At 50.5% G+C, this 26,836-nt stretch overlaps 1 protein-coding gene across 2 annotated transcripts in view; it reads left to right on the forward strand.

Annotated features, from left to right (window-relative positions):
* RXRG (retinoid X receptor gamma) overlaps positions 1–25,614 on the forward strand; it is a 49,079-nt gene extending 23,465 nt beyond the window's left edge. Inside the window, exons 1-9 of one of the 2 annotated variants that reach the window (XM_029933190.1) lie at positions 4,445–4,653; positions 10,878–11,022; positions 11,873–12,052; positions 15,129–15,289; positions 15,405–15,534; positions 16,858–16,990; positions 18,158–18,249; positions 20,079–20,184; positions 25,095–25,614. In XM_029933190.1, the coding sequence (XP_029789050.1) occupies positions 10,950–11,022; positions 11,873–12,052; positions 15,129–15,289; positions 15,405–15,534; positions 16,858–16,990; positions 18,158–18,249; positions 20,079–20,184; positions 25,095–25,242 (1,023 nt within the window). In that variant the 5' untranslated portion in view covers positions 4,445–4,653; positions 10,878–10,949 and the 3' untranslated portion in view covers positions 25,243–25,614. Of the gene's footprint in view, positions 1–4,444; positions 4,654–10,877; positions 11,023–11,872; positions 12,053–15,128; positions 15,290–15,404; positions 15,535–16,857; positions 16,991–18,157; positions 18,250–20,078; positions 20,185–25,094 lie in introns of those variants that run through there. The other variant, XM_029933189.1, reaches the window with a different exon arrangement.
* The last annotated feature ends 1,222 nt before the right edge of the window (positions 25,615–26,836 follow it).

Below are 26,836 nucleotides of genomic sequence, written 5' to 3' on the forward strand. Positions count from 1 at the left end.
AGCTGCTTTCAGAATTCTCTCTTTATCTTTATATTTTGCCAGTTTCACTATGATATTTTGTGCCGAAGGTCGATTCAAATTACGTCTTAAGGGGGTTCTTGTGCCTCTTGAATTTAATATCTATTTCTTTTCCCAGATTTGGGAAATTCTCAGTTATAATTTGATCTAGTATCCCTTCACGACCTTTCTGTCTTCCTCTTAAGAAATTCCTATGGTATGGATGTTGTTCCATTTGATTGTATCACTCAAGTCTCGAATTCTCCTTTCCTGCTCCTGGATCAATTTCTCTCTCTTTTTTTCAGCTTCCTCTTTTTCTATAACTGTATCTTCTAATTCACCTATTCTTCTCTTTGCCTCGTCAATCCTTGAGGTGGCTGCCTCCATTTTATTATTCACCTCGTTTATAGACTTTTTAAACTCATGACACCTATTTTCAAAGTGCCTACTCATTGTCTCAGTTGCTTCTTTGATGCTTTTTTCAACCCCAGCGATTAATTTTATGACAAATTTTTTAAATTCTTGATCAGGTATGTTGTCTAGATCTGCCTTGAGCAGTTCTGTGGCAGTGACTTCTTTCTGGAGGTTCTTCAGGGGAGAGTTCCTTCGTTTTGTCATTTTTGCTAGTTTTCTGTCTCTTGTCAGCTTTAAAAAGCTCATTGTGCACTGTGCACCTGTTAATATTGCTCTGTTAAAAGAGGCTTATTGACTGTCCAGGGCCTGTCATTTCAGGAAATATTCTTTTAATGGTGCCTCGCAGTTTCTCTTGTTGTGCCTTTGACTTTTTTATTTCCCTACTCAGTGATATTTGGGACTTGCCGTCATGCACACTTTGGCTTGTTTCTTAGGGTAGCCCTAAGAAGGAAAACAGACAGACAAACACAGAGGGAACAGAAGCACACAAACGCACAGACAAATCAAACAAACAAACAAATTAAAAGGGGGAAAGGAAAGAAAGGAAATGGAGAGGAAAGAGGCGAAAAGAAGAGAAGAAAAAAATAAAATAAAATAAAGGGGGTCAGAGACAATGAAGGACAATGGACAGTCTAAAAGTGTATGACCAGTTGAGGGGAGAGATAAGGATGAGATACAGGAGAATATATCTGGATTGCAAGAAAGAAAAAAAAAAGGAGGAAGGAAAAAGGAAAACAAGGAGTAAAATTTAAAAAAAAAATTTTAAGTAAAAAAGGTAATAATAATAAAAGATGAGTAACAAAATAAAAAGAAAAAAGAGGGAAAAAAAGCAGCAGCTCCCCCTTCCGGATAGGCATGGTTTAGTAGTAGTAGATCTTGGGGCTGCTATCAGAGGCTCTACCTTGGTGACTGCAGAGAGTAGTATGGCGGCATGCCACACTCCGCTGGAGCTGAGCACTGTAGGCCACTCTAATGAGTCCGATCCCCTTGTGCTCCAGCTGAGCCAGGTTGTATTTTCTAGGCCCGCCTCGGTTCAAAGCCCTAGTCCATGACTTTTATGCTACCACAGATGAGATGTACTTGCTTTGGCAGCTGGCTTCTTAGGGGGAGGGATCAGTGTCTCTTGGCTCAGGCCGGGATTTGCACTGCCCCTGCCTAAGGTGAGGTGCGCAGCAGGAGGTGTAGTGCCCGCCCTCACAGACACCACGTGGTGGACTCCCAGCTTCCAACTGGGATCGCGATCACCTAGCGGGAGGGAGCAGTGTCTCTTGGTGCTGGCTGGGATTCGCACTGCTGCTGCTGCCGCCGCCGCCGAGGGGCTGGGTGCTGCTGGAAATGAGCTGCACACTCCTGCAGCTCCTGCAGCTTAAGCGCAAACCTGGCCTCCACCCCCACCAACTCCCTGCTGGGATCGCATTGAGGTGGGGGCTATTTTTTCCCTGTTGGCACCCGAGACTCAGGATTCGCGGGGTCAATGCTGGAGACGAGATGTGCCATGGAAATGAGGTACGTGCTACCACTCCCACAGCTGAGGTCGAAGTGAGCATTCCTGGTGCCCTGGCCCCGGCCGCCGACTCCCCGCCAAGATGGCACAGGACTGGAAGCTGTTCTTTCCCTTGTGCCACCTGGGTTCGGTATTTGGGCTACCCAGCAGTTATATATGGAGTGAGAGTTTCTCTCTCCGAGCTTGGTTAAATGCTCTTTATCTCTTCCCCAGAGACAGTACTGTGAGTGTGTTCAGTTTCTCTGTCTCTTCCCTTTGTCTCTCAGGGACTCTGCGCGCTTGCCCCATGTTGGGCTGGGGCTCCCACCTCCCCTGCCCGTCTCAGGCTGGCCCATTTTCCAATTTCCCCAGTTCTCACTCAGTCAGGTATCTTTAAGGTTGTCTTCTTTCCGGAGTCTGTATTTTCTCCTTCTGCTTTTGCAGATGAGAGTGATGTCCTTCTCAGTTCAATAGATGGGGCAGATGAAGTTTACAGAGCTCCCTTCCTCTCCACCATCTTGGTTCCTCCTGGCTGTGCCTGTTTTAACAGGAGGTAGTGCAGGGACACAGTGCAAAGGCTATGAAGAATTAGGAGCAATAATCCCATCCACCATGTTCTCCACTTATGGGCATCTCAGTTTTTGGCTGATGCCATCTCACCCCAACTGCCATCACATCTAGAGGCAGAATTAGTAGGTCCTGAAGCTTCCTTGGGATTTATAGTTTTGGAGAGGAGGCAGAACTCCTGTTGGGCCAGTCTTTCTTTCTACCATGGGGAGAACTTCAGACCATCCCTTTCAAGAGGCTCCATGTGCTCAGGGTCTGAAAGAAAAGCCATGTGGAGTCACAGAGCTCTAGAGCAAGTAACGGCTCCAGAAATCTATTGATCTAGGGATTTGAGAATCTGGAGAAGACCCTGGGGGGGGGGGTCATTGAAAGTGGGATTGTGGGAGCCATGGCCAGGTGCCATAGGTCAGAGGGACTGGTAGGGTCTGCAGGGAGCTGCCCCCTTCCCTTGAAGCCATTCCAATTCCAAAGATATGAAGCTTGCACGGGCCAAGCAATGTACTCCATGGGTCACATCTAGCTGGCCCTTTGCACCCCAATTTGTCATTTGATGGTTTCACCTACGGGGTCTTCTTCTAAGTGTATGTCTCTCTCTGATCCCATATCTTGGCCCTTGGGGAACTGGTAAAAGCCCAGCTGAGAACCACTAACTCTGTCTAAGTCCCCGTCCTACAAATGAAGTAACAAGGCTCAGCTCAAGTGACACATCCAGCCTCACATAGCCAGTCAGCAACAGAGCACAGGTTCAAGCCCAGCTGTCCTGACCCCCACTCTGTGTTCATGATGTTGTGTGCACCTGCTGCTGTGGTGTGTGCTGACTCGATCTGTGACCCAGAGATCTTCCGTTGGCTGCCAAGGATTGAAAGATGACTAATCAGGGGCACCTGAGTGGCCCAGTTGGTTAAGTGTCCGACTCTTGATTTTGGCTCAGGTCACCATCTCATGGTTCTTGAGTTTGAGCCCCACATCAGGCTCTGTACTAACATCACAGACCCTGCCTGGGATTCTGTCTCTCTCTGCACCTCCTTTGCTCACATGCTCTTTTTCTCTCTCAAAATAAATACACTTAAAAAAAAGATGACTAATCAGTGCTCCTAAGCGGTATCGGGGGGGGGTGGTGGCACCTCATGTGGGTAAATTTCAGGGCAGGGGGAGTCTTGTGGGCTATGGTAGGTGCAAGGGCAGAACTGAATGAGCAGAACAAAGGGACTCCTGAACTTCCCAGGTATGAGTTCCAGGGTAGGATTGGGGACCAGATGGCTGTGGGGATGGGCAGGTATTTATGCCACTCTCACCTACAGTGGCCAGTAAAGCTGGTGACATGTAGCCTTTGGAATGTGAGACCCTGAAGAGATTTGTGTATTCATGTTCTTCCTGGTGAATGGACCCCAGGAAAGCAGGTTGTAGCCAGTAGGCTAGAGACAGAAGGACACGTTGAAGTTCTGGGCTGAAAGGAAACTCTTGCAAAGGCATTCCAGTTCATTCACGTAACGACTCATGAGGACCGACGATGCGTCCAGTGGTACTTGGCACTATCGTAGGGTCTAGGGATATGCACGGGACAAGGTGGCTGAGGACATTACTCTCACAGCAATGAGACCAAGACCAAACAAATGAACGAGATGGTTTCATGGAGCAATCATTCTATCTGCGAAGAAGTGAGACAGGGAGAGGTGATAGACAGTGATGGGGCCTGTGGGTGGGGAGTGGGCCAGGCACCATCCTTCAAGGCTGCTTTTAGCAACCATGCTCCGGTCTGATTGAGCCAAACCTGGCCGACACGTTCAGCTCCATGGCGGTGTGAGCTCAGGGCCGCTCGCTATTCCTGGACTGTATGTCTGTACAGAGGGATTGAGGTTGAAAGGTCAGCTGAAAGCGCTAGTCCTGGCCAACTGGGCTGTGTGTGCAGGCCGAGGCCAAGTTTCACTCCAGAAGCTATATTAAGCTTGCCAGGCTCTGGGGGAGCTCAGCAGCCCCGGGACACTGAACGGTGTCGTGGGCTCGGGCTCTGGACACGGCGGGCACATTTTGCCCAATTAACCAGATGCCACAGAACATCTAGGTGTTAGCTGCGGTGGATTGGACCCTGAACCATCTGGATAGACCGTCTATGCATCCCGCCTTCCTCGCCCAGGATGGGTCTGAGTGGGACTTGCACAGGAAATGTGTTCCTCTGGTGACCTGGGTCTAGGGTGAGTACAGTTTGGGGGGGGAGGGGAAGGGCTGCTCTGGTGTGGAAGCAGCAGACAGCGTCTCCCCTTCCTGCCCTGTGGGTCTGGTGTTTGAGCTTCTCTTTCTGCTCTTGTTGGGTTTTCATTCGTGAGGAGTAAAGGGAACCGAACCGATACTGCGCAGGTGGGGACTATGTAGCCTTTTGCAAACCACTTAAGCTTAATGTCTATCTCAGTTCGCGTTTCTCTATTTCGGGGTACACACCTTTCCCTGGCTGCCCTACCCTGATACTTATGAACGTTCCAGGTACTATGGGTTTGAAAAATCACTTCTTCAGTGCTCTATGGCAGTAAGGTGGCATTATTATTATTATTATTAATTATACCTAGGTAATATTATGCACCTCAGTGATTTATATTCTACCCCTATGGGATCTTTGATTTCGGGTACTCTCGTGCTGAGAGGCTCTAGAAAAATTCATTTCAATAAGCATTCATTGAACTGGGCCCTGGAAGTGAAAAAAATTATAAGGATCCATCGGTGCTGTGGGGCGCCTGGCTGGGCCAGTCAGCAGAGTGTGTGACTTTTGATCTCTGTGTTGTGAGTTTGAGCCCCACGTGGGGTGTAAACATTACTTAAACAAATAAAACTTAAAAAAAAAAAGAAAGAAAAAGAATCAGTCCCTGCTCTGGGGAGTAGTTAAGTCAAGAGAGCGATTTCCAGAAACACCAAATATGTAGTTGGGAAGTTATTTATGTGGCTTTCAGACAAAATGATCGAAGCCACATTTTCCTGACTCCGTGTGTGTCTGTGTGTGTGTGTGGTGTGTGTGTGGTGTGTGTGGTGTGTGTGATGTGTGGTGTGTGTGTGTGTGGTGTGTGTGTGGTGTGTGTATGTGTGTGTGTGTGATGTGTGGTGTGTGTGTGTGTGTGTGTGTGTGTGGTGTGTGGTGTGTGGTGTGTGTGTGTGTGTGGTGTGTGTGTGTGTGTGTGTGTGTGGTGTGTGTGTGTGTGTGGTGTGTGTGTGGGGTGTGGTGTGTGTGTGTGTACCTGTCACCTGCATTTGGACGCAAGCCCTGAGCGTCCTTGGAAGGCCCCCATCTCTTTCTCAGACTCGGGTTCTGTCCCTGATCATTTCTGCCCCAGTAGTGATTGATAACCGAATTACTATCCTTTCAGATTTTTATACAGAATACTTAAATGATAAAAGTTCCAAATGTTAGAGTCAGAACAGACCTTAAAGATCATCTTGTTTAATGATTAAAAAATAATTAAGCCATGAAGTCTTTTCTCCAAGAGAAAGCATGTTTGGAAGGCTAATGCTTTCTTTTTTTTTTTTCTTTTTAAAAAATTTTTAAAGGTTCTTTATTTTGAGAGTGAGAAAAAGCATGGATGGGGGAGGGGTGGAGAGAGAGAGAAGAGAGAGAGAATCCCAAGTAGGCTCCAAGCTGTTGGCACAGAGCATGACGCAGGGCTCAAACCCACGAACCGTGAGATCATGACTTAAGCCAGTTGGTCTCTGAACCGACTGAGCCACCCAAGTGCCCCCTAATGTGTAAGTTAAATACGAACAGGTGTGGGTGAACGGGGGCGGGGGGGGGGGGGACTGAAACCTTCTTATTCACCCTCCCTGCTGCCCTGCACCCCACACACACTTGAGTTGGAAAGACCACCGATCTTGTCAGTAGATGAGGTAACGGGTCTCTAACTCAGTGACCCAGTCACGATCCCGCAGTGAGAAGTGGCCGGTGTCCACCCACCCAGGACTCCTCTCCCCTGTAGCAGGTGCAGGCCCCTTACTCCTCATGACAAGATCTTCATTAATTTTAAAGAGCACCAAGGCGCCTGGGTGGCTCAGTCGGTTAAGGTCCCACTTCAGCTCAGGTCATGATCTCGCGGTTTGTGAGTTTGAGCCCTGCGTCGGGCTCTGTGATGAGAGCTCAGAGCCTGGAGCCTGCTTCGGATTCTGTGTCTCCCTGCCCTCCCCCGCTCATGCTCTGTCTCTCAATAATAAATAAACATACAAAAATAAAGAAGCGCCCCGCCTTCCCGCCCAGAGTCAGCTCCCTAGAAAAAGAGTGCCTGCCCGTGACCTGGCCGGCCAGCCACGTATCTGCATTGAGGGGGATAATTTTGGCTGAGAGCAGCTCAGAAATGTGGGACCTGATGTTCCGGGACGGCTCCAGGGCACCCAGGAAGCATCTGGTCCCTGGCTGAAAGTCTGCAAGTGGAAGCCAGGCTGGTCAAGTGTGCTTCCACTCTTCCCGGGGAGCAGCCAGCCGCCTGGCGAATCCCTGCTCTAAAGTGCTCACTTCTGCGGAGTGGCTTCTAATGCAACCAGACAGCCAGGCGGGGGGGTTCGGGGGGCCAGGCAGCTAATGGGTTTGCACACTGGCAGGTGCCTTCCATCCCACCTACCCTCGCCCTCCAGGCCAGCAAAGAGGCCAGTGACGAAGGCCTAAGGCCGGCAGTATCCGCCCTTCTGCCCCGCCCCCACCCTCCCCTGACCCAGGAAGAGAAGGGGTAGAGAGGGGCTGCTGGCCCCCAGCGGAGAGACAGTGGGCTCCTCATCAAGGTGGGGGGCCAGGGGCCTGAGGACCTCTGAGAACCACCTGCCACAGCGGGACAGACTTTGTGGGAAAGGAGGAGTGATCCAGAAGCCCAGCGCTGGAGCTCTGGCCGCTAGCCTGGCACCTAATCGACCAGGCACCTCGGGCAGCCTGGGGGTGGGGCGGGGGGGGCGGGGGGGTCTCTCTCTGCCGAACTTCTGCAGCACTTGCCTCCTGCCGCTCCCTCATTTATTTCCCGAGGCAGAGTTTCAGAGCAGCATTCCTCAGCCCAGAACCTCCCAAGGCTGCTCCTAATTGCTTCTCAAGATTAGATCTGCATTCCTTAGCCGGGCAGTCAGGCCACAGGCTCTGCCACAGCCCAGCCCCCCAGACTTGCCTCCCACCCCTGCACCCCATGGGAACCCCTGGGTTTCCCTCCAGGCCTTGGCTCTCAGAGCCTTCAACCCATGACTGGCCCTGTCCGAATCTTACCCACTTTTAAAGGCAGTCAAGTCCTAGCTCCAAGGCCACTGCCTTCAGGAAGCCCTCCCCACATCTCCCTTGTTTGGGGTCTTTCCTCCTTAAGCCAGCCCAGCTGAGTTTTAATCTCGGCAATGGCCAGTTATTTGAGGCAGGCCCGGCGTCCCCCTTTTTTTGGGATCCCCACGGTGTTTCTGAACAGATACAGAAAGAAACAAACTGATCGAAGGCCCGGTTTCCTCATTTGGAAAATGGAATGACCTCCTAGGGTTATTGTGAGGATCAAGAGAGCAGTGAGTGGCCGAGTGAGCCTTCTGTGGACAGGTAGGGCTGGCGGCAGTCATGGTACCTGCTGTTCTGTGACCGCTGTGGGCTGCAGGGAACAGGGCTGGTTCCAGGCCATGGAATGGGCGCCTCTTGAGCCTTAGGTGATGGTGGCCTCTCCTCATGCCCATGCTCGTTCTTCTCCCTCTGAGGACTTGGGGACATGGCCTCCTCAGTCAGCTCAAATGCTTCCTAAAATGTTTCTATTTCATGGGTGTATCTGAGTGGTAACACCTGTGTCGGTGAGGCACTCAAGAAAACTTGTTGCCTCGAATTTACATCGACAGAAACCCCCTCAACTAATTTCTTAAAAATCAAGACACACCTAGGGGCGCCTGGGTGGCTCAGTTGGTTGAACGTCCGGCTTCGGCTCAGGTCATGATCTCATGGTTCATGGGTTCGAGCCCCACATTGGGCTCTGTGCTGACAGCTAGCTCAGAGCCTGGAGCCTGCTTCAGATTCTGTGTCCCTTTCTCTCTGACCCTCCCCTGCTCATGCTGTGTGTGTCTCTCTCTCTCTCTCAAAAATAAATAAAACATTAAAAATGTTTTTAAAAAGTAAAGACACATCTAAATATGTCCCTTAGCTGAAGGAATGATCATGTAGTATTATGACAGCATTAAATAATGTTCTGACCACCCAAGAAATGGAATCATTTAACCCCTTTGGTGAATGTGGACTTGTTTACTACAGAATTCCTAGCACCCAATAGACTGTTGGCTTATAATAAACACAAGAATTCTTGTCTTGACCAACCAGATTTTACGGGAATGATAAGGGCCACAATTATTAGACCCTTGCTGTGTGCCAGGCACTGTGATGGGGATTTTACATCATTATCTCATCGAATCCTCCCGGCGACTCTGTAAACTAGGTCTTCCTAGGCTCATTTTCCAGATAAAGAAACTGAGGATCCAAGAAGACCAGTAACTTCTTTGACGTTATGCAGTCGATAAGGGCAGGCTGCAAGTTGGTTCCAGCTCCGTGGGACTCCCACGCCATTTTTCTCCCCCATCCCGGTAATTCTGAGCACTGGCCACACATTACTATTACCCAGGAAACCTGAAGAGAGCTCAGTACCAGTGGCCATTGGACCCAATGACTCAAAGTTTCTGGGTGTGGAGCCCTGGTGTCAGTCTTTGTTCCAAGCTCCCCGGTGTCCATCCAGGGGTGAGAACCACCGTATGACCCCAAAACAAAGCCAAATACTGGATACAAGTTCTAGATGTCCTGTCCTTCCCTTGTATAGAAAGCGGGGAGGGGAGAGGAAGAGGGAGAGAGTCCCCTGTGTGTTTTCATCCTTCCTACAAATTAATTTTTAAAAATTCCTGGTGACTTTGACTTCAGAGCAAGGAGTCGAAGACTGTCTTGTCTTTTCTGCATCCTATATAGCACTTGACTTGAGCTTCTGCCCACCTCCTGGGCTCAGTAAATATTTGCTTGGTGGATTGAAAAGCTGGTAAATTTAAAAGGAACCTCACTCAGGCTGTGTTGTGTTTTATGTTTTATTGATCACTCCTTCTGTCCCAAAAGTCTTGAATAGAGAAATGAATCCTCCCTTCGGTTTAGTTTGGGAATCACAGTCGCTTCGGTGAGACAGGATGACTTGAAATTCACTGAAACCGTACAGAAGTCCATGGAATCTCCCTTAAAACTCCCGGGTCCATAGCAGGTGCCTCTGCTGGACATTTAAACATACTCCCCGCCACCTTTGTTTGCATTTATTTAACTAAGCGTTTTTCATTTTTGCACACATCCTGCCTCTTCATGAGAATGTGCAGTTTTGAGGGAGGAGGGATCTTCTAGGTGTTATAGCTCCCTTCATGGTGCTTAGACTGTTGCGCTGTGCGCATGGGCGCTGAGAACTTCCGCTAATTGGATGACCTAGTCATGTTCACTTAAGATTTCTTTGATGAATTTGGAACACTTAGCGGCTTCTTGGTGATCTCCTGGACACTGGGAGACTTGGAGGTGGCGGTGGTGAGGACCTAATGTGAATGTGTGATAAAGGACAAGGGATAGGAGACACAGAAGAGTCATTTCTACAGCCGCCCAAACACACTGACTTCCCTGGGAGTCAGCCATGGGGAGACAAAGCAGCTAGTCTCTGACTGTACGGATTTTCCAGTTTCACAGGAAGATGGTCTGGTTCATACATTCAGGTTCAATACCATGATCTGGGGCTTTCTGCCCAACTTTTTTGGTGCTACTGGAATAATTTGGACATTTGGTTTGGTATCTCTGTGGGTTCCTTTAGATGACCACTACACACATCATCTCTTCCGTTTTACGGTAAACTCCTTAAGAGTGTGCGAGTTTAAAAAAAAATTTTAAGAGTGTGCATTTTTAGACCTTCCCTTTGTATCCCAGTGCCTGGCACAGTGCCTGCATGGCGAATACTCAGTGAGTGTCTGTTGATTGACTAAATGAATGGATTTGCACTTTTTGCTTGGTCTCTGGGAGTCTAAACCTTTTGCCTCAGAGCCATAGCCCCTCTCGGAGCACTGCTGAATGGACAGTCAGTAGTATTACAGAATCTAAAACCACACAGCTGGCTTGTCCTAAGCATGTCTGAAGTGTGTCCCAGGTGGGTTTCTAGCTCTAACAAAACACATGAGTAAGGTGAGTAAAAGCAGAGCACTCCGATGATGCGCTGTGATTTTTGATTTGCGTCTTGGTGTCTAGAAGTGACTTGGCTCCTCTGTGCCCCTTTCTCCCCACCCTCCCTTAAGTTCATATCCCCCATGGGCAGTTTTGGATACTCTGTACTTGGAAACTGCGTCTTGAAATAGAACTTGTCCCCCCTGCCCCCCTGAGGATGCCCCTGTTGCTTTTGGTCTCAGGCGTTGGGGTGCCCTGGCTCTGTGTTTTATTGTGTGTTTTCTCTTGCAGCTAAATGTGGTCAACAACGTCAGCATTTCAGAGGACATCAAGCCCTTACCCGGGCTTCCCGGGATTGGAAACATGAACTACCCGTCGACCAGCCCCGGGTCTCTGGTTAAACACATCTGTGCCATCTGCGGGGACAGATCCTCAGGTACATGTGGCGGCAGATGTCACTCTTGGGTGACCCACACAGTGAGGGTCCCAGAGATGGTGCCCTGCATAATCATGACCGCATAATCATGATCTCTGGTGAAGTCGGACACTTCACTGACTCAGCTGCCCAGGCGCCCCTCTTTAATTGCTTTCTGTCAGCACAGAGCCTGACCCAGGGCTCGAACTCATGAACTATGAAATCATGACCTGAGACAAATCAAGAGTCAGACACTTAACTACCTGAGCCACCCAGGTGTGCCCCAAGATCTTTATGTCATAAGCCTTCTTCTATAGAGATCATATAATAATTTATTCCTCCAATAGGCAGTAGCATTTAGAAAATCCATAACTCCAGTTCGTCATCTCTTGTGAAGGCACGGGGCTCCCATGTCCTTGGGGCTCAATTATGGGGAAATACTGGGAAAGCTGAGGTTTTCTTTCCCCTGCTCGAAAATACAGAACAAGCATAAATATTTTTCTTTATTATGTATACTAACGTCTTGAATGGAGACAGAACATTTTGCTTAACTAAACACAAGAGTTGCCTTAATAAAATCAATGTAAACAAAATCTTGGGTCAGGACTTTTCCGTTAATGTTCTCTGGAAGGAGCCATTCCAGAGAGTGCCTTCTGCTGGGAAGGCACATTTACTCTGCCTTGGTTTCCTTCCTGGGATCAAGCCTGCCTTCTCCGCGGATACTCTCTGCTGTGCCCCCTGGTGTTTTAGGTGATGTGCTAGCTTCCCCGGGGAGGGGGTGGGGGGAGGCCCCAGGGACCCTTTTGAATGAAAGATCCAAAGAAACACAAGGACAGTCTCTGCAGCATTCATTTTTTGCCCCCGTGAGCAGGAAAGCACTATGGTGTGTACAGTTGTGAAGGTTGCAAAGGGTTCTTCAAGAGAACCATCCGGAAAGACCTCATGTACACCTGCCGTGATAATAAAGACTGTCTCATCGACAAGCGCCAGCGGAACCGCTGTCAGTACTGCCGCTACCAGAAGTGCCTGGTGATGGGCATGAAGAGGGAAGGTGAGGCCCCGGTGCCCCCGCGGGAGGCTGGGTTGCGTTCGATCGCGATGTGAATCCGCATGAGGTCTCGGGGACCACGGCTGAGGGGCCCCTGTGTAGGCAAGCTGCACCCCAGAGCACAGCGAGCGGCATCACCCTTCTCCTCCGCATTGCCCCGTCCTGCCCTGGAAATCGGGGGATGGTCCCCCAACCGGACCCCCTCCCTGGCGCTTCCAAGTGCTGGGAAGCAAGTCTTCGAGTTGGTTTCCGGGTCCGGATGGAGCGTCAGTGCCTTTCTGGGAGGAGCTGGCTCCTCACCCCTAATCCTCCCTGGGGAAGGTTGCTGGTTGAGTCCTCTCTCCGGGCTTTTATAACCCGGGGCTGCTGCAGATCCTCTGAGACCGGTGTAGTCTGTGGTCTTCGGGGGTTATCGGCATGGCCCGTAATCAGACTCAGCCTCCTCATTCAGAGAGACCAGCCAGCGTCAGTACATTGTATGTCTTTTCAGTTTACAGTGCGGCCAGGTCACCAAACAATCCTCAGGCATCTTAGTGGAAGTCTATTTCCATGCTATCTCATCATTTAATATAGTTTGGAAACATAATGCACTATTTTTGAGGCAGTTAGTGGGTAGTATTTGACATTCCCATGATCCCTGTGTGGTCTTTATTAGTACCACTAGCCCAGAGCCTTGGAGGTGGTACAGGGTGGTGAGAGGCAGGCTCAGAAAGCCATCAGCCTGGGTTTACATGTTGTCGCCATGTTTTCTTAGCTCTATGACCTCTGGCAGGTTACGTAACTATTCTGTGGCTCACAGTCCTTGAGAGGATGATTATGGGGATTAAATGAAATATCATCTGTATAAAGTGTTGAGCATAATTTCTGACAGAGAAGAAAATTCAAGAAATTTTGGCTATCCTACAGCATGTACAATAAATACATGTTAGGATAATGGATAAAGTTCTGTTGCAAGGCAGGAATTGGGTACCATGTTAGATCACCCAGCGTCCCCTGGATATGTCCTGAAGTATGTTGTAGCTCAGACTCAGAATGTCTGCTCTGTCATAGGTTTCTTCCAGCAACAGATATATGACTCCTTTTCTAGGACAGTAAGATTTATGGCACAGAGTGGAGAGAGGAAGAGCAAAGGATCTCTTGGTTAATGGCAAGATTGGAATTAGAAACTAATTCCCAGAAGCCAAGGTTATTTTCTTTGAAGCTTGAAGGTTACTCTCCTTCTGTGTTGCAAAGCTGTAGAAGAAATCAATTGAGGATCTTGGGAGCAACTTCACTGAGTTTGCTTCTCTATGTCTTTTAAAATAAAGACAAATAGAAGGCTATTAACCTACCTTAAAGAAATTAATACCATAAGTGTTCAACTTCAACCAGTAAATCCAGCTGATAATAAAAATGCATATGTGCTGTATGCTTTCAGTGACTGAAGACTAACAGAGTGGACAGGAAGGAAGGGTGAGGGAGGAAGAGAAACTAGGAGATGGAGGGGATATCCAGAGGGGAGATGGAGAGAGGAACAGAGACAAATCCAAGGGCACAAAGACAGACAAAAGGAAGAGACAATAGCTACCTTTCTGGGGGGAACTTTTTGTAATTATTTCATTTAATCCTCACTTAACGATCTCAGTCAAGTATGACAATCCCCACTTTATATTAGGGAAACTGAGGCGTAGCAGGCTGTGTAATATGTCTGATGTCCCTTAGCTAAGAAGTGGTAGAGCCCATCTTGTGAAAGGCTTGGATTCCAAAGTGCATGACTTTTCCTGTCTTCTTTCCTAATTTCTCTTCATTCCCTCTCTCTTCTGTTTCTTCTTTTTGCCACTGCCTTCCTTTATTCTCTCTTCCATTTCTCCCTCTTCTCCTTCCCTCCCTCCATCTCAGCCACTGAATATCATTCCCATCTTGAAGCATTTTGGTGTGTCTCTACTGGAGACTTTGGGGGTGTGAGTTGTGTTTTTGTAGTCACAGCTTTCTCTGACCTACCTTGAAAGATTACTCATACCACTTGCATGACAAACCGGATGTCCAGCATCTGATTCCAGCTCATTCCATAAACTTTGTGCCTCTTTACCCCCTCAGAGAGTAGGAGGTGCCATTGGGGGTGGGCCCCAGGGAGGAAAGGACAGAAACTGAGGGGTAGAAGTTGCTAGTGAAGTAGTTATCACTGAGTTCCGGATTAGCCACCTGCTTCAAGTATAATTTTATTGATTCTTGGGATTAAAAAAAACATACCAATATTGAATTTTGCTCCCTAATGCTGGGAATAAGAAGATGGGAACCACAGCTTTTTAGATTATGGAATCTAACCCAACAGAGAATGTTTATCAGTGAACAGGACAGAATTGGGAAGGGGGTCTGCCTGGCATCCTAATGCATGGATGCTTAGGGTTCTGAGGGCTAGAACGAACTTCGGTAAAGGACCCTAAGTTTGGGGAGGCTGAGATGATTCCAGTCCGTACCTCTGCCTATCTACCCTTCCCCACCCCCCAAACCAGCCGTTGATTCTGAAATGTCATCTAGGTGACATTCCTCCACCTCTTCACTTACTAAATACCCTCATGGCTCCCTGAAGATCCTTCCTGACAAGTCAGATCAGGTGATGTTGTGTTCAGGCTGGTGCATTAGGGGCAGACCTAATGGGACGTGAATGCCAAGGCTGATGCATAGGACCTGACAGAGGGAGTTTTCCAAGTGATGTCCTTGCCACTTAACTATTGCATGCCCGCAGCTTCTTAGAGGTAGCAGGTAGAGGGAAGATTCAGGAGACTGAAGAGAGATCAAGAACGTGGCTCATTAAAAGAAAGGGCAGAATCAGAGGTTATTAAAATTTTAAATGCAGACTTTAATTTAGACCGGTCACTACAGTGAGCTGGATGCAGACCACAAACCCCACAGGTCTGCGCCCCCATAAGCCAATCACTTTGCTTCCTTTGTTCCATCTGTCAACATCACAGCACCTCTGGTCTGGGACCATGAGGGTGCCTGTGTTACAGATGAGGAAACGGAAGCCCTGGTAGGTAACTCGCTTTCCCATGGTTGTCCTGGGCGTGTGGTAACATCTGTGTGTCCCCCCGTGTGGCAGCTGTGCAAGAAGAAAGGCAGAGAAGCCGGGAGCGGGCCGAGAGTGAGGCGGAATGTGCCAGCAGAGGCCATGAAGACATGCCTGTGGAGAGGATTCTAGAAGCTGAGCTTGCTGTTGAACCAAAGACGGAGTCCTATGGTGACATGAATATGGAGAACTCGGTAAGTGGTCTCAGGCCTCCACCCACCTCCCACTTCTTTCTTGGGCTGGAGATGGGCAAGGGGTGGACGAGCGTCCTTGAATCTGCCACTCACCGGACCTTGGGTTTGTTTTTAGACAAATGACCCAGTCACAAACATATGCCACGCTGCTGATAAGCAGCTTTTCACTCTTGTTGAATGGGCGAAGCGCATTCCCCACTTCTCTGACCTCACCTTGGAGGACCAGGTCATTCTGCTCCGAGCAGGTAAAGGAGATCGGGACTTGGGTTTCCTTGGGCCAATCACTTGGGCTGCCATTTTGAAATTACCCTTGGGTCCTAAAACAAGTCACCCAGTGAGGCTGTACCCCATCCAAGCTGTGTGCCGTGTAACCCCCCTGGGGTTATTCTTTATATATAAATTAGACTCTTAAGTTTGGGTGGCCCTCCCTCAAAACTTTTATTCCCAAATGAAACATTGTTAATGGATGGTGAGACTCTTTCTCTGTGTAAATTTTACTGTGGTTTTATAATTTTCACTTAATTTTCCAATACAGTTAAGTCATTTTTATTGAGGATGGTCTGAAACAGTGTTATAAAATTGGAAAATAGAGGTTTTCCCATTTTACAGGTGAGATAAGAAAAGCCAAAGTTTTTTTTTTTTGCTCAAGCTTATTTATTCAGGTTTCCTTCCTTTTTTATTTTTTTAAGTTTACTTATTTTGAGTGAGACAGAGCATGAGCAGCGGAGGGGCAGAGAGAGAGAGACACACACACACACAGAATCCAAAGCAGGCTCCAGGCTCTGAGCTGCCAGCACAGAGCCTGATGCGGGGCTCGAACCCATGAGCTGTGAGATCATGACCTGAGCCGAAGTAGGATGCTTAACAGATTGAGCCCCCCTGGGCGCCCCCAGGGTCCCTTCCTGTATGCAGATTCTGTGTGCTATATTCTCTCTCGGCTTCCATTTCTGGGACATGGTGCAGCTGACATGTGCCACCTCTCTCCTCTGTCACTGAGCCCTCAGGGAAATTCCATAAAGATAGGCTGAGCACTGGAACCCAGTCCCCTCATTGCATCCCTGTTAGATAATGAAGAGTCTCTGAGTGTTGACTGAAAGTGACATGCTTGGTGCTAGGTGCTAGGTGCTGCTAGACAGCGCAAAGGAAATAAAGCTGGGCTGTCAGGTCCTGGGGGCAGAGGCTGCAAGGTATCCTGGCTTTCTCCACCGTGGCAGCTAACAGGTTGACTACTCCCTGTTAAATGTTCAATCCGTTACTTGTTGATTGGCTGGGGGTGGGGGTGGGGAAGTGTCCTTATCCTCAAGCTGCCATTCTGAGCTGTCTTGGGGAGACTGTGGGGGATGTGCAGGGCCATGAGTCAGGGGACCCCCGTCTTATCCTGTTTCTTTACTCATTAGCTGTATTGTCTGGGGTGGCTTTTAATCTCGGATTTCTGTTTCTGCTGTTGTTACACGGGCGGGGGGGCGGGGGGGACAGGGGGCGGGCAAGGCCAGACATGCCTGGGATGATTATCGATGAAGCCAGAAGGCGGCCGGTTTCCCCTCAAGGCTTCCTTCTCCTCCTTGCAGGGTGGAATGAACTGCTGATTGCCTCCTTCTCCCACCGCTCGGTCTCCGTGCAGGACGGCATTCTTCTGGCCACGGGCTTACACGTCCACCGGAGCAGCGCCCACAGCGCTGGGGTTGGCTCCATCTTTGACAGGTGCCTCTCTTCTGCTTCCGTGCGTGGGCGCGGGTACACATGTGTGTGTGGGCACATGGACCGGTGGGCAGTGCTGGGGTGTGGGATGGACCACCCACACGGCTGCCCGGGGCAAGAAGCAGAGACCACAGAACACATGGGAACATAAACCAAGGAATGAGAGGCGCATTCCAAGAGAGGCGGAGGTGCAGATGGAGCCAGTTGGGGGCCACCAGCTCGGTTGCTGGGGCAGAAGGGAGAACCTGTTACCTCCTGGGGGTGAGGGGGAGGGGGCGGTTGAACTGCTTATCCCCAGGGGCCAGGATGGCGATAAGCAGCCAGGATCAGATGCCAGGAGTCGGGAAGGATGAGTTGAGGTTTTTGCTGGACACTGTAGCAGGGTCTTTGGGGAAGGACTGCCACAGGAGCAGACCCCCTCCCCCGGGTCAGGCAGAGAAACCCCAGTCTGGGATTCTGTGCCTTAAGTGGCATGGAAGGAAAATGAAGGCATGGGATTTAAAGACATGAATGAAGTGAGTAGGGGCGAATGATGTGCAGCAAGGGTATGGGGAGCTGGTAAAGTCGAGGATGGGGTTGAAAACAGCCTCCGTGCCCAGGGCCAGGGTCCCGTGGACCGTTTCCACCTTCCATTGTAAATGGATCCAGGCCACGTGCATGTCCACCCAAGACGTCCTACCCCCTCCCTGCCCTTTCCCACAACACGGTTCATGCAGAGACCAACACGGGCTTTGGCGGACTCGGCCCCCTGTCATGGTATCTGGAGATTTCTCCCCTCTCTGGAGGCCACCCTCTGGGCTTCCTCTAGACATGCCGCACCCTCGCCCTGCCTTGCCTGTTGCATTCCTACTGATTTCTAACTCCTCTCGGCTGCCTACCCAGCCCTGCCCTGCCCCCAGCGTCGGAGTTCACTGCTTCCTCCTCCGTATCTCCTTGGACTTTGCTCATGGCTTTGTGTGGCCACGTGTTGTTTCCAGGTCTGTTTCTTTAATTAAATGGTGAGCTCCTTGAGCTCAGGGACGGCATCCTCTTCATCTCTGTGTCCCTACTACCTGCTGCATCTTCTAGAAAATGGGGTGGGCACGTAAGAAATACTGGTTGTGTTTTTTATCCGCCCTTGGCCTGGCACCCATGGTTTTCTCACCACCCATTGTTGCTTCCTGTGGACAGAGTCCTGACTGAGCTGGTCTCCAAGATGAAAGACATGCAGATGGACAAGTCGGAGCTGGGGTGCCTGCGTGCCATCGTGCTGTTTAACCCAGGTGACTGCTCAGTGGTTGGCCCTCCTCCGTGCTCCTGCGCTCCGCTCTCCCGCATCCTGCCCGGTCCCCTAGCTCAGCTGTGACGGGGAAGGCAGGGCCCGGAAACCTGTCCTTAGCGGGGCAGAGAGTTGATTCTTTGTGGTTTCTACTCCGAGGGCCATCTTGCAAGCTCTTGAATGAGAGTGGCATGTGCCTAAGTGGGAACCAGTGGGGACGATGACAGCGGCCCAGGGTCACGGTGAAGGACGCGGTAGGAAGTGTCAGGCTTTGCATGTAGTTCAAGGCAAAGCCAGTGGGGTTTGCTGATGGATTAGAGATAGAGGGTGAAAGAGAGGCGCTCAATAGAATTCTGTTTCATTTTCCCGAGTAACAGGGAAAATGGAGTTTTATTTGCTGCCATGGGGTTCTAAGGGTAGGTGGGTAGGAATTAGGACTTTGTCTTGGGACATTGAAATCTCAGGTAGATATGTAACAGTGTGGATGGAGCTAGAATATATTATGCTCAGCAAAATGAGTCCGTCAGACAAAGACAGACATTGTATGCTTTCACTTATATGTGGAACTTAAACAAAGCAGATGAACATAGGGGAAGGGAAGCAAAAATAAGATAAACACAGAGAGGGAGACAAACCATAAAAGACTCTTAAATATAGAGAACAAACTGGGGGTTGCTGGTGGCATGTTGGGGGAATTGGGATAAATGGATGATGGGCATTAAGGAGGGCACTTGTTGGGATGCGCACTGGGTGTTTTTAAATTAAGAAAAAAATCTCAGGGGCGCCTGGGTGGCTCAGTCAGTTAAGCATCCACCTTCAGCTCAGGTCATGAGCTCATGGTTCGTGGGCTCGAGTCCCATGTCAGGCTTTCTGCTGGCAGCTCAGAGCCTAGAGCCTGCTTCCAATTCTGTGTCTCCCTCTTTCTCTGCTCCTCCCCTGCTGGTGCTTGGTGTCTGTCTGTCTCTGTCTCTGTCAAAAATAAATAAATATTTAAAAAAACTATTACTTAAAAAACATCTTAGATGTTTAGTAGACATCCAAGAGTAGATGGCCAGGAAGGCAGTGTTCATGAGTCTGGGATTTGGAGAAGTCAGGGCAAGAGATGCGCATTCAAGAGCTGTCAGCCTCTACCTGGCACAGGAAACTCTGAGACAGGGGTGAGCTCATGTAGCGGGTCACTAAAGTTGGGCAGAGGTGGGCACTGGGGTGCACCCTCACGTAGGGGCTGGGGAGCAAAGGAAGAGGCAGCAAAGGAGCCTGAGAAGGGCAGTGAGGGGCAGGGAGAGAAGCAGAGGAGTGATGTCCCGGTGGTCCAGGGAAGACCAGCGGTTCAGGAAGGAGGAAGAGGTCAGCTCCATCAATGCTGCTGGGGGTCAGGCAAGATGACCGTTCAGAATTACGTGGTAATTTACACACAGGCTTCGTCCCATGAGTCAGGCGGTTAGTTAGCGGATGTGGCACGTGAGTGGATCTGGCTTTTGTACGTCATCTCGTCATTCAGTCTGTGCTAAGCACATGGGAGGCACTCAGTAAATGTGTCAATCATTCTAGAATGAGCGGGTAAAGTAAAACTCTCCTCCTTGGAGTCAGTAGTGGCTGCCTTTGGCTATTAACAGCGTTTTAAGCATTTGCTTCAGGAGTCTATTGAGTGGGCTGGGCACAGAGAGGGAGAGCTGGGGGCCCCAGCAGACCAGCTTTGTGTCTTTCACAGTTGTTCCCCATCCAGCGTGACCCTACTGACTCTTGGGGCAGAGGCCAGAGTGGATGGGGACTCTCTATGGAAGGGTCCACTCAAGATGTGTCACCAGAGGCTAAATCAGTCAACTTTTTCAGATGCCAAGGGTCTGTCCAACCCCTCGGAGGTAGAGACTCTTCGAGAGAAGGTTTATGCCACGCTGGAGGCCTACACGAAGCAGAAGTATCCGGAACAACCTGGCAGGTGAGACAGTGCGGGAAGAATCTAATGGCCGCCGGGGGGTTTCGTGCTTGCCCTGCCTACGTGGCACAGGGTTTTCAAATGTCCTTTCATCTTTCTAACAAGCCGAAAGCTGCTGCCACATTGTCCCGTTCACCAATCTCCGCCCCAGCGTTAGAGCCCAAGGCAGTGCCTGGCATGCAGTACAGAGGTCGTAAATGTTGCCTGAACAAGCAACACACAAGTGAGGCATTATCTCCAGTTTCTAACAAGGCCCCAGGGCTCAGAAAGGGTAAGGCTCTTGGCCAGGATCACAGAGCTGGTGTGCAGGGGGGCTGGGCGGTGACTCAGGTCTGTCTGACTTTCAAGGAGCTTGTGCTCTGCAGGGCCACTGCCTGGCTCTCTGCCCCGCCCCCATGGGAGCCCCTGCGCTAGAAGGGGCAGACAGATGGTGGCAGCCAGGAGACGTGACCGCTGTCCCCCACGGCCATCTGTGTGGCATATGGCGAGGTGCTGGTTCTGGCTGTGGGACGATGCGGAGGACATTGGTCAGAAGATCTCTGAGGCCACCATCCAGTTTAGGGATTCCTGAGTTGTTAAAAAGAAAAAGACTTTTCTCAAATGTTTCTCCCAAAGCACAGGTAAACAAAAGTTTTCCTCCTCTGCTAACTCTAGTTAATTTTTTAAATAATTTGTTCATGTTTACTTATTTATTTTTTGAGAGAGAGAGCAAGTTGGGGAGGAGTAGAGGGAGAGAGAGAGAGGGAGAGAGAATCCCCAGTAGGCCCTACATGATCAGTGCAGAGCCCGATGTGGGGCTCCAACTCACAAACCGCGAGATCATGCCCTGAGCCAAAACCAAGAGCTGGACACTCAACTGACTGAGCCCCCTCAGGCGCCCCTGCTATCTCTAGTCGAATAGAGAGAATGCGATCCTGGGATCCCACAGAAATCCAAAAATAAAACTGACGAAGCTGCCTTAAAAGACGGTAGTTTTGTTTTTGGATTAACATGACTGCTCTGAAGTCTCGCTCATGACTTTTGCTCCTCTGTGAAGTCTCATTTCCGTTTAAGCTGCTTTTTATCGGAGGCTCTGAGTAACTCCCAGTGGGTGGGTTTCAGCCCTTCAGGAGGACACGTTCTCAGGCCGTGGGTGGTCCGAGCCTGCGCTGGGATGGCAGGCCTCCCGACGTCAGAAGTTGAACATGATAGAAATGTATTTTTTGCTCACCTGTCAGCCCTGGGGGGGCGGTCCATTCAGAGAGGTGGCTCTCTTCCACATCGCTGCTTGGAGATCCAGCTTCTTCCTTCTTGGGGCTCCACCGTGTCCCAGAGCCACACTGGGTTTGCATCCAGAGGATGGAAGGGGCAAGAAGTGGAGGAACACAAGGAGAGGCTGTCTGGGCGGACCTCGCCCTGGAAAGCTCCCTCAGCCCTTCACGTACTTGGATGGGCTGCGGCTTAGTCACTCGGCCCACGAGCCGCAAAGGGGTCTGGAGAATGGGGGCAGCTGTAGGTGAAGGAAGAAGGGGAGATGGGTGTCAGTGGACACCGGGCAGTCTCGCCTCCACTTGCAATCGGTGAGATTAAAGAGCTTTACAGCCAACAGGGAGGGCCGCCGGCATCAGCTCGGCCCTGGCCGCTGGGAGCTAACGGCGTGATGATTTCAACCGAATCTCCTAGCTCGAAGGCAACATTGAGCACGTTATTTTTGAGCACGTTATTTTTGAGCACCTACTGTGTGCAGGGCGTCAGGAACAAGAAGGCTCGTACTCATCTTTTTAATAGAATTGGCTCTAAGTCCTGTTGTTTATTTCTTAAACCAAACCAAGCCGATCTTTTTTATTCTTATTGTGAAAGCAGATCATCCTCTTATGAGAAGGAAGGAAAGTATTTAAAAAATAAAGTAGGTAATAGAATGAACCATACATTTTGGGGGTATATATTTTCCAGAACTTTCATGCATGCATGCACGTGTACAGAGAAACGTGCGTTTGCAGACATGAAATCCTAGTTTGGGGTATTGTTTTCCTCTCTCAGTCATCTTAGCTACTGTATCAGATACTGAAAAGTACAAAATTACCATTTTCAGTGATTCTGTAATGTTTCCGAGGGTGGACGGATCTTAATGTGTTTAGTCATTGTCTCGTGGAACATTAGGGTTGTTTCTGCTGAATGTTGCTTTAAAACCGTTGGAACCTGCGGGTTTTCCGAGGACCCGGACTGCCAGGGGCCTGGGCTGCCTCCTCATCAGCCGGACTGGGGCGGGACCTGGGAGTACAGGGCGGGGGGTTGTAGAGGCGGGGGGGGGGGGGGCCCTCGTGTCCCTGGGGTGTGTCCAGCACGGCCTGGACCAAGGGGACCACCCTGAGGCTGAGCAGGTGCATAGGGTGGGTCACTTGGCCCCGGGCAGGCAGGTAAGTGTGCTGAAGGCTGGTCACCTCTGCTTTGCTTTGCAGAAACTGGTGGTGGGAGGGGCAGACATGGCTGGCCAGGCGTGCTCCCTGGTGGTGAGCTGCCACCCCACGGAGACTCTTCAGAAGGGCACCTGCTCTAGCAAAGCGGGGATCACGGCTCAGGGGGGCGCAGGCGCCTCGACAGCTGTGGGTGCTGAGCACGTGGGTGAGGCACACGGCATCCATCCCCGGGGAAGGGGGAGCGATGGCGCTTCATGGACACGTTGGTTTCCACTGTCCCCAGCTCAGTTCCTAGGTCAGGGGCCGTCCGCGAAGACAGCAGCCCCCAAGGGTGTGCAGCATTCTGTGGGTTGTAAATCTTCAGCTTGAACACTGCGTTTTCAGAGTTCTAGCTCAGCCTCTCTTGAACTTTACAGAGAAGGCATCCCCTTCCTTTTATTCCACAAAGGCTTCCGTGGTAGAGTCAGGACCAGGAGCTGAGCCTTTACCTTAACCTCTCTTCCTGCCTGGGGACAGCCTGCAGATGCCTTCAGGGCTTTAGAATCAAAACTTTCTGAAGGGTTGTGCTGGCCTCGGTACATAGATGTTAATTTTTCTTTTTGAAAAATTTTTTAAACATTTATTTATTTTTGGAAGACAGAGAAAGACAGAGCTTGAGCAGGGGAGGAGCAGAGAAAGAGGGAGACAGAATCTGAAGCAGCTCCAGGCTCTGAGCTGTCAGCACAGAGCCCGATGAGGGGCTCAAACACATAAACTGTGAGATCATGACCTGAGCTGAAGCCGGAGGCTTAACCGACGGAGCCACTTAGGTGCCCCAGGACCTTTAACTTTTTAGGTAAAGAAGTAATCCCTACCTTTTCAGATGGTACCATTTTATTTTTCCTCTATTGCCCCATTTCTTTAAAACTGCATGGTGCATGAATATAGAAACATACATTCTCCGGGAGCATTAAAATCCCAACTTGAAAGTCCCTCATGAACTGATGTTGTGACCCTCAGTGAGGAGACAGTCTGGGCAGAGTCTCTGACATCAGGCCAGAGGGACTGAGAGGATTTCGGTCCTTGTCTTTTTACTGGAAGTTATTGGAAGTTATGAGTTACTGGATTTCCCGGTTATTATTAATAACATTAAAAATAAACTTTATTGGCAAAAGCAGATTTTGAGAGATGGAGAAGGGCCACCGAGGCAGGTTGGAAAACAGCAAGTGGAGGGGCCTCAGGAGGACGTGCAGGAGTGACCCTCACAGCCAAGGTCCTTAGTACAAGTGTGCATGTGTGTGTGGGCACGTGAGAGTGTAGGAGAATGTGAGGATGTGCGGGCACATGAGAGTGTAGGAGAATGTGAGGATATGCAGGTGTGTGTGCATGTGCACAAGCTCACATATGTGAGGGTACAAGTGGGAGCCGTGAGGGCTGTGTGTGCACACTCACACGTGTGAGGCCTGTGTGAGTATGAGCATGTGTGCGTGTGTATATGTGTGACGTGCGAAGCAGGTGTGGTGAGTGTGTACGAGGGTGTGTGTGTGCACGTGCACACACCCACGTGAGAATGTATGTGTGTGTGTTAATGTGTGCACACATGTGTATGTGTGACACGTGTAAGCAGGTATGGGCGAGTGTGTATCAGGGTGTGTGAGTGTGATGTGCACACGCCCATGTGAGAACGTGTGACTATGTATATATAACGTGTGTCGGGCACGTGTGGGGGTGTGCACGTGTGTGCATGCGTGACAGTGGTGGGGTTGTGTTGCATGTACACACACCTGTGAGAACGTGTGAGTGTGCCTGCACATGTGTGTGTCGGGGCGGAGACCGCCATGTTCGGCCCCCACTCTGGTCCATCGTGGGAAGCACACCCGGGCGTTGGCAGCAACTGCTGGCGAACTGGTAACAAAGCGGCTAACTGGGCGGACTGTGGGGGGCGGGTGGCAGGAGAGGCGGCTTCGGCCTCACCCCCGCCCACCTCGGGTTCCAGAGCCCCCAGGAGGCCTGGCGCACAGTAGGTGCGCCCCGCGTGGTCCGGCCGCCGCAGGCCAGCACGTCTGTGCCTCCTGCTCGGTTCTCGGCGGGGCCCGCACCACCAGTACCTGCCCTGCCGCCTGACCCGCCTGCGGGGCACAGAATTCACAACACTCTCAAGAGGCCACAGGGGTCTGCTTCCCCTTTAAAAAGTCCAGTGAGGGGCACCTGGGTGACTCGGTTAAGCGTTTGACTTGGCTCAGGTCATGATCTCGAGGTCCCTGAGTTCGAGCCCCACATTGGGCTCCGTGCTGACAGCTTGAGAGCTCGGAGCCTGGAGCTGCTTTGGATTCCGGATTCCTTGTCCCCCTCTCTGTCTGCCCCTCCCCCACTCATGCGCTGTCTCTCCTTCCAAGTAAACATTAAAAAATTAAAGAGCCCATCGCTGAGGCTCGCTCTCCTATGCAGGGGTGTCGGGGACACTAGAGGAGCTGCCTCGATCCCCCGCCCCCTCCCCGCCCCCCTGACGCCCTCCCCGCCTCCCCCCTGCCCCCGCAGGTTCGCCAAGCTGCTGCTGCGCCTCCCAGCCCTGCGCTCCATCGGCCTGAAGTGCTTGGAGCACCTGTTCTTCTTTAAGCTCATTGGGGACACGCCCATCGACACCTTCCTCATGGAGATGTTGGAGACCCCGCTGCAGATCACCTGAACGCCGGGCCCGCCCCCCCACACAGCCGCAGCCTCCCCTCCCCCGCCCTGCACACGTGCCCGCCCCCCGCCACAGCCGCAGCCTCCACTCCCCCGCCCTGCACACGTTCCTCCGCCTCCCGCCCCGCCCTTCTCCCGTCCCCCAAAATGTGATAATGCTTACAATAAAGAAATCTTTCTACACGTGCGACTTTTATAGGTGGCTTTGTACAGATGTTCAAGGAAACCCTTCTTGGCAATCTGAGGGGCTGGGGATCTTTCTGGACGTTCTTGGAGAAACGCGCCAAGCCTCTGTACATATAATTGGTTTATTTTTTCACTTGCCGTGGAAAGCGAACGAGCGAATAATAAAATAATATATATGATGTTGGTATTGCCTGGAGCACGGGGTGTGTTATTGTGCCGTGGGGAGGTGGTCTCAGCTGCGGGAAGAAAGTGGTTGGGGGTTGGGGCTGGGGAATGGGGGAGGGGGTCCTGAGACCGGAAATCCCACAGTTAGGCAGCCCGAGCCTAAGCTGTGCACGGCCACCTGAGACTCAGCACCGCCCCTGGCGACAGTGGGAAGAAGCACTGCCTTTGAGAGGCAGCTAGTTTGGTTTTTATCTTCTTCCTCCTAAGACTAGTGAGTACAAACAGCCTGAGAGCAACTGAGCAAAAGGCCAAGAGAAGATGCTCTCCTGATGGAGGAAGGTTCTGGATCCTGGATGTTAAGAGGAGGTAGAAACAGAGTAACAAAGGAAAGGAATTTTGTGTGGTTCACTGGCAACATCCGCAACAAGACCAGAGTACATCTAATTTGTTTTCCATCATTTTCTGACCCTACTTAGCCTGATCTTAAAAGGGAAAGAGAAAATCTCTGCCAGCATCTAGCCTATGATTTCCTTGTGGTCCTAGAGTCCTACTGTCTGCTGGACAGTGAGCTCCTTGAGGGTCGAGACTATGTCTCATACCACAGCCAGACTATCTCTATATATATATTTATATATATAGCCCATCTCCTTTGAGTCACCTTCCTGCCATCTGCAGGAGCAGGACTTAATGGATACACAAATCTATGCAGTGCTTTACCTGACACCCACTAGGGTTGTACAGTGTACAACATGAACAACTGCACATGGTAGGCCTACTTACCTTCTCTGTACACCAGAACCTGACACAGGGCCTTGCACACAGCAGATACATAGTAAATGTGTGCTGTTGAATTGGGGTCCATGTAACTGGAAAGAATTTCCTAAAGGACATTGTGGATGACAGCTGCCTCATTCCCCATCAACAACTTGTCCTCTCATAAGACTCTGGGGCTAACCTTCCAGTCCAAATACATTCGTCAGTGGCCAGACAATTTTGAGAAATTAAAATTGTTTTATCCCTGGGGAAAGTTTAGGGATCCCTTATCCTTAGACATGAAGCAATGGAAATAAAATCTTAACTATACTGGGTCCCCCCCCTTTTCTTTTTACTCTACATTTTCTGTGAACCATGAAAATGACTGGGACTGTGGGGAGACTAAGATTTAACTGCAGGCTCCCTGAGCTCCCCCTTAGGCCAGCACAGCTCACTGGAGACATTCGGCTGTGTTGCCCTCCCGGGGGATT

Source organism: Suricata suricatta, chromosome 3, assembly GCF_006229205.1.
Source record: "Suricata suricatta isolate VVHF042 chromosome 3, meerkat_22Aug2017_6uvM2_HiC, whole genome shotgun sequence".
Taxonomy (NCBI): Eukaryota; Metazoa; Chordata; class Mammalia; order Carnivora; family Herpestidae; genus Suricata; species Suricata suricatta.